The 13,870-nt window shown below is 50.5% G+C and overlaps 2 protein-coding genes across 2 annotated transcripts; one reads left to right on the forward strand and one right to left on the reverse strand.

The window, feature by feature from the left end:
* The first annotated feature begins 1,157 nt into the window (after positions 1-1,157).
* Positions 1,158-2,714, forward strand: LOC120652628 (probable glycosyltransferase 4). The gene has a single exon (XM_039930505.1). The coding sequence runs from the start codon at positions 1,212-1,214 to the stop codon at positions 2,538-2,540; it is 1,329 nt and encodes a 442-aa protein (XP_039786439.1). The 5' UTR covers positions 1,158-1,211; the 3' UTR covers positions 2,541-2,714.
* Positions 2,715-2,980: 266 nt separating this feature from the next.
* Positions 2,981-6,062, reverse strand: LOC120652627 (peptide chain release factor PrfB2, chloroplastic-like). Its single transcript, XM_039930504.1, has 7 exons — positions 5,666-6,062; positions 5,251-5,463; positions 5,033-5,134; positions 4,740-4,877; positions 4,265-4,569; positions 3,924-4,077; positions 2,981-3,507 (listed from the first exon to the last, which is right to left on the reverse strand). The coding sequence occupies exons 1-7, from the start codon at positions 6,020-6,022 to the stop codon at positions 3,373-3,375; spliced, it is 1,404 nt and encodes a 467-aa protein (XP_039786438.1). The 5' UTR covers positions 6,023-6,062; the 3' UTR covers positions 2,981-3,372.
* Between the last annotated feature and the right edge of the window lie 7,808 nt (positions 6,063-13,870).

Genomic DNA, 13,870 nt, shown 5'->3' on the forward strand with positions numbered 1-13,870 from the left:
GAGGGGTGAGTTGGGACGACCGGGAGCTTTGGCCCAGCTCAGGGCGCTTGTGCCTAGCCCAAGACCTGGTGGATCAGCACACCAGTTCGCTAGGGCCCAACCCAGGCGCTAGCTAACTCGCGGTACCGTCCCCAGCCCGACGTGGAGAACGAAGGAAAACGGCGACAGAGGGTATCATAGGTTTTTTTTTTTTTGCTAACGCAGTAAGATGAAATTACTACATGGAAGATGATATCTTGTGGCAACTGGTAACTCAGGTCCCAGATCTGGAAGATCCTAGGACTCTGTGGCTTTTAACTGCCCATGGGCACCGGCTATTCTTCCCAGGTTGCCGTACTAGCCCGCGGTCCTACAGGCCGGGGTGACTCGGAGTACGCGTCGGGTACTTGGGTCACTGGTTCAATCTTTTTGATCTACTCAGTGTCAACTACTAGTAATGCGTATGATGAACAGTCTGTCTGGCGAGCTCCAACTCCAACCTCGCCACAACCACAATACACGCCAGGCCATTTGACTCTGTTTTGAGTGATCAGCCATGTAAAAGGCTTGCACTTTTGTGGTGCTCAGTAGCTCCAAATATTCTTTTTCCGCAAAGTTGCAAGCACCGATTAATTGTGTTTAGTATTCTGGCAGCTGTGTGTTCACCATGTGCTGTAAGTTTCCAAAATATGCTCGTCCGGGCTTTGCCGTTGGAGCTGGGGTCTTTAGGCTGACCAACTAATTAGGTGGATCACCGAGATGTTGCTGTTCATTTTAGGCACTAATTTATGGGTTGTTTCCAGTATTTTGTCGAGTTTACTATTGGACCTCTGACTATAGAGCCCTGAAGACGTAGTGACGTACTGGTTGGGAGGAGAGCACGGTTTGTTTGTTTTTATTCCACTACGAAAACATGTATTTTGTACAAGAAGAATCGCCCGAAATGATGTTTCTCGTGAAGAGGGGAAAAGTTTCCAAGCAGACCGGGAAGTGGAGGATCCAAAAACTAAGTAAAGAGCCGAAGTTTTTATCAACCGTCGTGTGCATAAAAACCGACATTTACATGGATTCCCGCTCCAGCCGGCGTGCATTATATTCTGTCAGACTGCGGCACCGAAACGTCGAAAGCTGACTCGTCCATGCGTAGGATCTAGCGCTTCTAGTTCAGCATCAGCCCAGCAAGCTATCTACTACCCTGCAGTGCAGGGTGTAGCACCCTTCCACCGTCGACCATGTCGGAGCAGGCCATCGTGGCCGACCGGCGAGGCTGGCAGCATCCGCCGTTCCGCCTTGTGGTCGTCCTCGTCTTCCTCTTCCTCGGGGTGCCGGGCGCCATCTTCTTCTTCATGTCGACTGGCCTGGCCCGCCTCCCCCGCATCCGCGTCGAGTACGACTACGACCGATGCCACGCTCACTCCACCGCGCGTACGGATCAGCCCCCGCCGCCCCCGGATTTAGGTGTCGACAACGGCGTCGAGCAGCAAAGGCCGCAGCCGCCGCCGCCGCCGCGCCAGCTGACGGACCCGCCGCACTCGCTCGGCCCGGTCCCGACGGACTACGACGAGCGCAGAGCCCAGTGGCTCCGCGACAACCCGCGGTTCCCGGCCTTGGTCGCGCCGGGGAGGCCCCGGGTGCTCGTGGTCACCGGGTCGTCGCCGCGCCGGTGCAGCGCCCCGGACGGCGACCACCTGCTGCTCCGCGCGTTCAAGAACAAGGTGGACTACTGCCGCGTCCACGACTTGGACATCTTCTACAGCACGGCGGTGCTGGACGCGGAGCTGACGGGGTTCTGGACCAAGCTGCCGCTGCTGCGCTCCCTGATGCTCGCGCACCCGGAGACGGAGCTCCTGTGGTGGATGGACTCCGACCTGATGCTCACCGACATGCTGTTCGAGCCGCCGTGGGACAGGTACGGGAGCCACAACCTCGTCATCCCCGGCTGGGACGCCAAGGTGTACGGCGCCAAGAGCTGGCTCGGCATCAACGCCGGCAGCTTCATCATCCGGAACTGCCGGTGGTCGCTCGACCTGCTAGACGCGTGGGCGCGCATGGGGCCGCGCGGCCCCGTGCGCGAGATGTACGGCAAGCTCATCGCCGAGACGCTCTCCGACCGCGGGCCGTACGAGGCCTGCGACCAGTCGGCGCTCGTGTACCTGCTCGTGACGGAGCGCGCCAGGTGGGGCGGCAAGACGTTCCTCGAGAGCTCGTACAGCCTGCACGGCTTCTGGGCGGGGATCGTGGACAGGTACGAGGAGATGCGGCGCGATCCGACGCCGGGGCCCGGCGGCGGCGAGCGGTGGCCGCTGGTGACGCACTTCGTCGGGTGCAAGCCGTGCGGCGGGGACGACTCGAGCTACGACGCCGCGCGGTGCCGGCGCGGCATGGAACGCGCGCTCAACTTCGCCGACGACCAGATACTGAACCTGTACGGGTTCGAGCACGAGTCGCTCAACACCACCGCCGTGCGGCGCGTCCGGAACGACACCGGCGGGCCGCTGGACGCGGACGACGTGGACCTCCGCCGGCTCTTGCACCCGGCGTTCAGGGCTGCCAACTTGTGATTTATAAGTTGGGGTTTAATCAATGAGCTTTTCCTCAAGGGCAAAGGGGAGGGAATATCCTTGTTAATGTTACACACGGATTTCAATTCTTCATTAGTAGGCGCAAGTTTTGCAACTTCTGTGATGAATTATACTATGTCGGCAGTCACTGCCTCATGCAAATCTTCTTGCTTATTACAGTATTCCTAAAGCTAATCACCATCGAACTGAGTTATCCCCAAAAGCGAACGAAACTTAAATGAGAAAACAAAAGTCTGTCACCAAACGGCGCGCATGAGCATGGTACAACCCCGAAGTAAAAATGTTTGGCAGTTTGCCGACAAAAAACACATTATTTTGCAGTTTGAGGGCGCATCATACCTTTTTCAAATTTTCAAACATAATTAAGGTTCAGGAAAAAGAACCATAAACTGCAGCAAGGAAATGAAGAAATTGATCAATTATTCATAGAACAGCTCAATTTGATTGGGTGTCACCACAGTTGACTAGATATGGCTGTCTACAATATGCATCGCCAACGGGAACTGCAGTACAGACAACAGGTAACTACACACTAGCCATGAAGCGAGTGTGTTCATTGTACTGCCTTCTCTAAGACCCTAACTACATAGCTAAACTATAGCATTCATCCTAACTTTTGCACTTGCAACCGGTGTACTATTCGCACCTTAATTTTTTCAGCAGTTGAGCTCCCATCGTATCCATTGATGCGGTAAATATTGCAGCAGTATCTCAACTTGCTATCACTTGAACAATGTCTCATTTGTATTGTTTTGAAGGCAAGCTATTCAGTAGGTTAGTGCTCGTGAAAAATGCTAAGCATGATTTCAATTCAGACACTTACATCATCTTCATCTAGTGACGAAGACAAATAATTCAAGATGAAATCATCTAGGTCTCCTTCGAGGACGGAATCAGGGTCTGATACTTCATAGTTTGTCCGGAGATCTTTGACCATACGGTACGGCTGCCGAAAAGCAAGGAGATCAATTTTTTACTAAAACCATTAAAACTATACAAGTCTGGTTGCAGAAATAATTAGAAATTACATTTAATAGCTCATTTCGCAATCTTGTTAGCTAAGAACGATATAAATATTTGCCTTCTCTTATTTTAAGATTGCACTAGGAAGATTATGAAAGAAACTTCAGATCAAAACATGCAACTAATGTACACATGAAGGAAAAGTAATCACTGGTTTGCTGCTGCTTTCTAGATTTATGACAATCCTGAGATGAGTATGTAAACAAAATAGAAATAGGAAGATTAACTTTTTAGACTAGTAGTTCAGACTAGCAGGAAACACCAAGAACACAGATGAGGTTACACGTTTATTATCACTAGAGTTGTTACTTTAATCAGGTATTCAAAATAGAACCTTACATGGAGAACATAAGATCTTATTTGGTTGCCCCAGCTGATTTCATTGAGTGACTGTGTGTGCTCTGCATTCATCTGTGCTTGGCGGGCAATCTCAAGTTGGTCCAGACGAGATTGGAGCACAGCCATTGCTGATGCCTTGTTCATGTGTTGTGACCTGCATTTCTCATGAAGTACAACAATTATGTCTATAAACATGCAGCCCCCCAAATGCCATTTCTGTTTCATAAGGAAACACCCAGGGAAATAAACCATTCCACTTAAGCTGCACAGATTAACAATTCAATGCCGTCGCAAAAAACGAATAAGCGGTTGAAATCCAAAGGAGATGAAGTCAAATTTACCTTTCGTTTTGACATGTTGCGCTAATACCAGTTGGAATGTGCACAATTCGAATGGCACTTTCAGTAGTGTTGGCACGCTGGCCACCAGGACCACCGGAACGGAAACGTTCTATCCGAAGATCAGAGTCTTTTATCTGGTATCGGCTAGAGGTGTCACCAAGAATAGGGATTACAGCAACAGCAGCAAAGGAAGTGTGCCGCCGCTTTCCGCTGTCAAATGGAGAAATTCGCACTAATCTATGAACTCCTACTTCGGCTTTGGCATATCCAAATGCATATTCACCGTCAACTTTGATAGTGGCCCTCTGGAAATAGCAGCTGTTTAGTATGAGTTATTTTATAATACTTGAATCAGAAAGTGACTGCCTCAGAAGAAGGCCAAATGTATCCCAAGAAGGGATACGTTTCTAGCAGAAAATATAAATATGAATGAGTAGTTTATTCAGCAATAGGTATCAATGAGAAACAAATAAACCTTGATTCCTGCTACTTCACCAGGCATCTCTTCTACCACAGTGATTGTATATCCCCGTCGCTGAGCCCATGATCTATACATGTTCATGACCATTGCAGCCCAGTCCATGCTCTCAGTGCCACCAGCCCCTGCCTGAACCTGAAACCATCATCACAAGGAATCAACCACTGATAACCTTTTCAGGCTGCATAAAAGGAGCATTAATGCTTCAGTACAAGACCTCTAGATAGGACAGTTCGCTCAAAATTCTTACAAACATAGTGAAATGGAGTAAGATGGTACGCAAAATAAACCTCAATGAAGCAAGAGCAGGAATCATTGTCTCCAGAAAGTAGAGCATTGAGTTCTTTCTCCTTTGCACTTCTTCTCATATCAGCCAAAGCCCTCATGCTTTCCTACAAAAGCAGTTGAAGTGACAAGTGAAACCAAATAGCTGGTCTGCAAGATGAATGGAACATAGGTCTGTGCTGTGTTTAAAGCTTTATATCATGTAATAAAACACTTTACTCACCATCTCAAGTTCATTATCATTTTCTTCACGTGCAAGCCTTAACATCTCGATGTGTTCAATTAATTCCTGCTCAAACTGGTTCACTGATTTAATCTTGCCCATGATCTCACCGTGCTCACGGCTAACCTTTCCAGCGAAAACTAGATCATCCCAGAGGTCTGGCTTCTCCAACACCACAGCCAGTTGCTTTGTTCTCTCAAGTATCCATCCCCACTATACAAAACAAAACAGTGCCCGGTTCAAACAGGATAAAATACCCAGTTAAGCGAGCATAAACACACCGCACTTTAGATGCTCGCTCAAATGGTTGAAAGAGCCAAGTACATAAGATGCACATCATATCGCAACAATACTTCGCAATTCAAATTTCACCCTACGGAAAAGAACAAGTACGGGTGTCGTGTGAGAATTGAACCTTGAGGCGCTTCTTAATGAGCTTGATGGACTGCGCGACGGCGGCGGCGTGGCTGCGCCAGTCGCTCTCGGCCTCGGGGAGGATCGTCCACCCCTTGCCGGCAATCGATTCCACCGTCAGGCCGTCTGCCGTCATCGGCACCTCTGCAACCGCCGCCGTGGACGAAGAGGACCACCGCGCTTGGTAGCGGAGGAGGGCTGAGTCGGCGGCGGCGGCGGGGATGTCACCGGTGGGCCCCAGTAGGGACGCCAAGGAGGCGCCATGAGGAAGGAGGCGATGGGTAGGGTCTGGCGTCCTGCGGCGGAGGTAGGAGAGGAGGCGCACCGCTGCTGATCTGGCTAGGAGGCGGGAACCCATTTTTGTCGGCTGCGACGGTTCGACAGGTCGACGCCGGTGAGGGGGGTTGTCTATTCATGGCTTTATGCGATTTTCTAATTGCAGAAGCACTATTTTTTTTTCTCCATCCCGCTCCGCGTCCTCCGCCCGCGCCCCTTCGTCCTCCGCCCCGGCCGGCGGCTCTCGCCGCCGCGCCGTCCGCCCACCAACCACCCACCGCTGGCGCATCCCCGCTCTCCCCTAACCTCTGCGGCGCCACGCCCCCGTCCGGGACCTGGTCCGGCCGCCGGCGCCCACCACCCCGGCCGGCGGCGCTCCGCCGCGCCGCACCGCCCACCGCCGGTCGATTCCTCCCCCCACCTTCTCTTCTAGGTCCGATGGCCTTGGACTCCTCCGCCACCTCCAGCAACCCCGGACCATAAGGTCCGCCGCCGCCCTCCACCACCCCGGCCGCCGGCGACCTCGCCGGCGGCCGCTCCCCCCACCAACCACCCCTCGCCGCCCACCCCCTCCCCCTCCTATAGCTCGCAACCGCCGCCGCCCAAGCCCCTACCCCGAAGTCCGGCCGCGCGCGCTCGCCGGGGAAGAAGCACAGTAGCAGCGGCGCCTTCTGCGACAGCACGCATCGCACCCGCACGCGCAATAAATAGATGCACCGGGGGGAGGGCGGAAGGCTGGCGACGTTAGCCTTTCCAAGTACTACATTTTGATGCTTTGAAGCCAAAATGAGAATGTGTTTTTCCACATTCTCGCGGTTAATTTCGGATATCTGCGTTTACTTTAGGTAATTTTGGAGTAAGTTTAATATATTCGTCTGCTCCTCACCGGCTGCTGCAGCAACGCCCCCGCGATGGTGGCGGGCCCACTGCTATTTAATGCAGCGCTCGCTGTTATAACCAATAGCAACACAGACAGCGCCTCCTACCTGACCATAACGGACGTGTAGCCAGATGCACATTCATTTCTCTCTCTTCTATGTAGATATAAGCCTTCTAATCACCCATCATAATACTTACTCTTAATATAGATTTCAATTGACATAATATTTTCATTTGTTACGTATAAAACCTCAAAGCTACTTTTGCAGTCAATCGCGTGCAGCGCTCGCCATGGTAGATGCAAGCGCATGTGAGTGGACCCCGCAAGTCGAAGCTATAGATGATCAAATGGGCTGGGTCCAGCGAGCTGCACGAGGCACAGTACGAAAAAATATTTGATCCTAATCCAGCCCAATCAATAGGGTCAGTGTTGACCCAACACAAAGAGTTGTGTCGTTCCTAGGCCAGAACCTCGATACATAGTGCTGGCATAGACATGACACGATTAATGGATCTGACTCGATCAAGCCCGACTAATTTTGTGTCTAACACAATTTAGTCCATTAATGGACCATACTTCTTCCACCCAACTCTAAATCCCTAATCCGCATCTCTCCCTCCATCCACTCCACCTGACGACACTTTCTCTCTCTTGTGACGCCTGTTCCCCGCCTCTTCACTTCCCCGCCGACGAAGGAGCAGCAGCCGGTGGGCGCGGAGCCACGGGGAGGACACGACCGAGGAGCAGCGCTCGGCGCACGTGGGGCCTCGGGTAGGGGATAGCCGGCGGGCGCGGCTCCACGGGTCAGGGACCACTGGTGAGCAGCGCACGATACACATGGAGTTTGCCGGTGGGCGTGAACGACGATGCGCGGGGACAGGCGGCGAGCGGCAGTGGTGCGCAAGGGCGGGCGACGAGCGGGGTGGCACGTCACGCGCGGGCCGAGCATGCCATCGTGCCGGGACAGCACGACCGTGCGTCTCTCGTGCCATGTTTGGGCCGCTGTGGTGGCACGGCATGGTACAATTCGTCGATCGTGCCTCGTCATGTTGTGCCTAAACCGTGTTATGCACAATCGAATTAGTGTCGTGTTGGGCTGTGTTTTTCATCTGGCCATCTATAGCCGCAACAACTACTAGTATATACTATCTTTTTTCAGCTACTATTTTTCCTCCTCTCTTTCCTCTTCCTTTTCCTCCCTTTTTTTCTCCGATAGATTTAGCGTGTCTCCGGGCCCATCTCTTTCCTCCGTGCTGGACTACTGGTGGGAGCGGAAGCCACGGTGCAGCAATGCAGCGCGTGGCGCCGGGGCCAGTGTGGTGTAACTCGTGCGGGCGAGCGCGGCATCTCCGGCCGGGGAGCAGACGGAGCTCCACGCGCTTCGGCACCCGTAAAAATGGCGGCGGTTGCAGCGAGCAAGCGGTAGCAAACCTCTGCACAATTCCATAGCACGGCAAATTCCAGCGAGCTCTGCATGGCTGCGGGCTCGATCGAGCTCGGCCACATCAGCCCCCTTGGTGCGGGCCGTGCTGCCATGTTTTCATTTTTCTTTTATTTTAGTTGTGGCTATAATTTACTCTCCATTTTTTCCTAGAACTTTTATTCGCCATTTTATTTCCATTCCAAAGTTTTGCTCAACCGTGTCACGACCCCGACTCCAAGCGCCGGCGCACGCATCGTGGCATGCCATGCGTCAGCCTCGCCGTCGACCATCCTCGTGCCACACGCCGCCCTGCCCTGCATCGACGAGCGGGCCACGGCAAGCCGCGCACATAGCCGAGCGCCACGGCATCGCCCCATGCCGTGCCCATACCACGACCTCGTCGCCGGTCCAGTGAATCGACGCGCGTCGACCGTCGAGGACGTTCCCTCCTCCTTCTCCGGCCAGCGGGGGTCGCCAACTCGCACTTGTCCTCTTTCCACACACACCAGACGAGCTCATCCTCTCTCTATCGCTGAGCTCTCTTCTCCCCACCTCCATTGCCGCCGCCACCCCAAGCTCTGCTCGCCGCCCGCCGCCGTGATTCGCCCGTTCTGGTGAGTCCCCTCTTGATTCCTCGCAGGGGGAGTTTCCCCTCGTCGTCCTCGACGCATTCCCCTTCTCACCTGGCCTCATCCCCTCCCCTACAGGGCTGCCGGCGAGCCCCTCCGCCCGCCGCCGCCCAACGCCGCCGCGCCAGCCGTTCGTCGTCGTTCCCCGCCGTCCGAGTTGCCGGTGAGGTTCGCCGCCTCCTCCTCCTCGCCGTGCGCGCGCTCGCCCGCCCCGCCGCCGCTGTCGCCGCGCGCGTTTGCGCGCGCGTCGCGGTCAAGGCATCGGCCTTGCCTTGACCCAGCATTGGTGGGCGCTGGCCAGTGGGCCCGGCCTGTCGGCCTCTGGGCTGGCCAGATCCGGGTGGATCTAGCAATTTTACTAGGGTTTCATTAGGTTTTATTTATCTGCAAAATTGAAAAATTCTATAGACCTCGGAAAAATGCGAAACTTATTTTGTTGGGTTTGTATTGCTCAGATCTACTCAAGAAAAATGTTGTTTTATATGTTTCACTGTTGTTTGTTAGGGTTTTAGTGTGTTTTCATTTGCTCTATCCAAAAATGGTTTAATGTAGAACTTTTTGCTGGAAAGTGATAAAAGGGTGAAACCAGTTTTGTTCGCTTTGTTTTCATGCATAGTATCTATGATAATTTTTTTGGATTTGTTTAGATAAGTTTTCATGTCTTTTCAGATTTATCTTGTTTTGAACCGCCGAAAACTAATATATTTATGATTAATTATAGGAAAATGCTTTTGTTGCAAATTCAATTTTCATGAGTTCCTTGTAATGTTCTCTGCATGCTCAATTTATTTCATGATTTATGCTTGTTGTTTAGTTCATTTCTTAATTCTTGCATCGTATTCATGCATTATAGTGACTGAATCGTCGGAGAACAAACCCGTGGAGCCCACCGAGTCCGTTGAGCCCGAGCCGGGAGTCCAGTTCGTGGTCGAGCCTGAAGCTAATCAAGGCAAATAGCTAAGCATAATTCCTTGCACCTATCTAATTTGACTAGCTTAGTTATCTCACTTGGGTAATGTTGGGTTATATATATTATGTATATATTGCATTCTGTACCTACTTTGATGCACTATCCTTTCTTGAATTGTTCAACCATGTACTTGCCACATATTAGTCAGACACTCACTTAAATTGACTAGATGCTGAGCTATGCTTAGAATAATCTTTTCGCTTACTAAAAAGGATAGTTTGGAGTATGACACTTACCAGTTACCCTTGATCGCACTGGTTCGGTTTAGTGGTAAGGGTTTGGTAGTATCGAGATTCGAGCGGAATGGTAGGGCCTAGAGAATGAAGTCACATGGGCATAGTCCGCTTGGATCGATTAAGGACCGAGTGGATGCCATCGGCCTTGAGCACATTTCCGTGCTACCACATATCCAATATAATGGTACGGATGAGCCAATTACCTTCTTTGACTTGATCATTGATGTGCAGTCCTAGATACGTGACTACGGGCTATGCAGAGAGGCTTAGTGTGTCCCCAGGTGGACCTATGTGTAGGAAAGTTTAGAGATGTCCCTCGTGGAACTAAGTCTCTACTCGTAAGCTAGGTGTGAGGTTCAATGATCGAGCCTTGTTGGGAACGGTTGACGGGAGTACCCCCTTGCCCGATGTGATCGGTTGGGTGAGCCGCATGGTTCTCGCATCGTGTGGGTAAAGTAGTACACCCTTGCAAGGTTATAATCAATTCGAATTGTCGCGCTCTCGGATATGAGCAAGCTCTTGGTTCGTCGAATTCTTCATAGAGAGTTTCGGTGTTGTTGGCTTTGGATTCATGTCATAGTGATGACCTTATGTTTAGTATGTTACTTTCTTAATCAACTAAAATATTCTGGGGGTTGGGCAAGATTAGTTAAGTTTGCTAGGTGATAGTCTAGACAGCTCCTGCTTATGCAATAATTACTTAACCCTAAAGCCTTTACTTGAGCCTTTGTATGATCCTTGTTTATTTAATCGTGTAAGTCTTGCGGAGTACCTTTTGTACTTAGGTTGCTTTCTAAACCTAGTTGCAGGTGAGCCGGAAGTGGTGTTCGGCCACTTCTACCCCGCTGATCCAAATGTGGGGGAAGAGTAGGTCGTTGCGGCTATGGTGATGTCCTTGAGCAAGGCATCATCATCGTAGTATGTTTTTATCGTAATCAAACTTCGTGAGAGCATGTAAATATAATAATCTTTAAGTTTCTGAATACTATGGCTTTCGTGAGTCCAAGGTTTGTAATGGAGATTAGTTTGAATCTTCCTAGGTTGAACTTGTAATGTTAAGTTTCGAACTCTGGTAATGTAAAAACTGCTCTTTGTGGTTCTTTGGTGATGTATTCCATTATAAACGGTATGTGTATATGCTGATTCTGGGCGTATGTTGGAGCACATACCGGGACTACCGGATTTGATATTATTTTGGATGAATGACGTGTCGGTTATTCGTGTCTCTAGATGTGAGATAACACGTGGCACGCTCTTCGGCAACCATGTATTAACTCTCATCTGGATGATAATGACCGGCAGTTCGTTTAAAATAGTATCAAATTGTGCGGTTCTCACAACGGGTATCAGAGCTGAGGTTTTCATGAAGTGAATCTAAAAATTTGTTTAGTGGGTTGAGAGTCAAATAAAATTTGATTACTTGCACTAAGATTTACTTTGGTTAAAAATTTGAACCTAAGGTGAAATGCTACCTTTCTTCCTTCGTCTTAGAGCTAATTCTCCCTTATTGCTTCACTGGTTTAATTAAGATATGCTTAACCCCTCTTGTCTGTATGAGTAGCAGGAGCGTAGGAAAACCCTTACCTGCTGGAAACCTTTTGAGCCTTTTACCGGGGTTGAGTGGGTGGGAATCACCCGTTGTCCTAAGTGCTAGTAGGAGGGTTGTAGCGCTGCTGGGCAATGCGGTTGTTTCGGGTCGTGAGTGCTAGAACGTTAAGGCGTGCTCACGATGTGAGGAGACGTCATGTGCATTCATACCTTGCATGCATGCATACTCTCTTTTCTGGTCTCCAATTCCGTGTTGCATCAATCGAGTGTGCTGTTGTTAAGATCTTGCCTAGTTAGATCTTGTTAATTTTAGTGGGCCAAATCTACCCTTTCTCTTAGATATGTTATTCTAGTGTTGGTTATGTGTTAGATTTTTATCTACACATTGTCTTTCCACCCTGCCTTTGAGTATCATTCTCCATCTTTCATTCCTGACCGCTAACCGTTTTGTTTATTAACAGGATGGTGTTGCATTCGGGAACCGAGAGGGATGGTGCCAATGGTTCGAGTGGCAATAACAACCGCAACAACGATGTTCCTCTTCCTAATCCTCCTGTTCACCCAAGCCTCGCGGATGTCCTGGCCCGGCAAACTGAACTTATGGCGACCATAGTCAATCAAATGGGCAATGCCGGCAATCATGGCCCAAGAGCTGAGCCTCAAGTGAACAGGTTCGGGGATTTCTTCCGCACCAACCTGCCCATCTTTTGTGGCTCCAAGGATCCTCTTGATGCGGATTTCTGGCTCAATATGATTGAAGAAAAGCTGGGTCTTATTGAGTGTGAGCCATATGAGAAGGTTTTATTTGCTGCTCATCAACTGCATGATGCCCCTGGGGCTTGGTGGTGGAACTTCAAGGCATCTCACCCTGCCAACCACCGCTTCACATGGGAGGAGTTCCGCACAGCTTTTCGCTCCTTCCATATCCCCAAGGGCATAATGGATATCAAGAAGAAAGAATTTCTGAATCTTACTCAAGGAAATCGCGATGTGATGGCGTATGTGAATATCTTCAACACTCTCTCCCAATATGCACCTGAAGAAGTAGCCACCGATGCCAAGAAGCAAGAACGCCTGTATGATGGGCTTTCTGAAGAATTGCAAGACAAGCTCTCCACTATCAAGTTTGAAGACTTCAATAACTTGGTGAATATCGCCATCAGAGCTGAGCATAAGATGAAGAATCTTGAGGCCAAAAACAAGCGTCCCGCTCCTACCTCGGCAGGCGGTAGCTCCTCACGTCCACGTCTGGGTCCTCCTCCTCTTCCACCTCGGGCGTCGGGTGCTCAATCTCCACGTCCTATGTGGATTGTGCGCCACCCTCAACCTCCTCAAGGACAAGCTCTTAGGCCGGTCAATGCCTATTGGAACAATCCAGGTGTTGCCGCAAAGGGTCTGTGCTTCAATTGTGGTGGCCTAGGCCACATCTCCAGGGACTGCCCCTCTCCGAGGCGTGGCGGTGCCTTCAATGCACCTAGGCCCAATACTCCTCTACCTCAAGCATCGCGTCAGGAAGTCAAGCCATAACAGGCTTCTAAGCGTGGTCATCTCAACTATACCACCGCGGAAGAAGTTCCGGAGGATGCTGAGGTACTCATGGGTACGCTCCTAATCAACTCTCACCCTGCAATTGTTCTTTTCGATTTTGGAGCAACTCTTTTGTTCATCAACAAGAAGTTTATGCTGCATAGTAAACTTGAGATGCAAAATCTACAAGTGCCATATCATATAGACTCACCAGGTGGGGAAGTCATTGCTAGGCACTTTGTTAATGAGGTTCCAATTCTCATTGAGGGAGACACTTTTCGTGCTAATCTTCTTATCCTAGACAAGATGGGCTTAGATGTGATTCTTGGGATGAATTGGTTGGGTAAGCATGACGGAGTTATCAAATGTGGGCCCCGCACCATTGATCTTTTGCACCCCTCTGGGAGTAGAGTTTTTCTCTCTCTCTCTTGCTAAGGCGGAATCTTGTTTATATGCCTTGGCGAGTACCAAAGGCACGGCGTTGGAAGATATTCCTGTGGTGTGTGAGTATCCAGATGTCTTTCCGGAAGAATTACCGGGTATGCCTCCTGATCGTGAGGTGGAATTCATTATAGAGCTCATGCCCGGGACTGCTCCTATCTCTAAACAGCCTTACCGAATGTCTCCCAATGAGTTGAAGGAATTGAAGAAACAACTCAAGACTTTATTGGACAAGAGTTTCATTCGTCCGAGCTCCTCTCCTTGGGGATGCCCGGC

The sequence above is a fragment of the Panicum virgatum genome, chromosome 9K (assembly GCF_016808335.1).
Source record: "Panicum virgatum strain AP13 chromosome 9K, P.virgatum_v5, whole genome shotgun sequence".
NCBI classification, from domain to species: Eukaryota; Viridiplantae; Streptophyta; class Magnoliopsida; order Poales; family Poaceae; genus Panicum; species Panicum virgatum.

Bases quoted from the DNA above. Each gene is read 5' to 3' on its own strand.
- LOC120652628 (XM_039930505.1), top strand. From the start codon at position 1,212: ATGTCGGAGCAGGCCATCGTGGCCGACCGGCGAGGCTGGCAGCATCCG.
- LOC120652627 (XM_039930504.1), bottom strand. From the start codon at position 6,022: ATGGGTTCCCGCCTCCTAGCCAGATCAGCAGCGGTGCGCCTCCTCTCC. The intron at 5,464-5,665 runs GTTCAATTCTCA...TGTTTTGTATAG, and splicing joins TCATTAAGAAGCGCCTCAAG to TGGGGATGGATACTTGAGAG. The intron at 4,878-5,032 runs GTTTATTTTGCG...TGATGGTTTCAG, and splicing joins CCTGCTCTTGCTTCATTGAG to GTTCAGGCAGGGGCTGGTGG.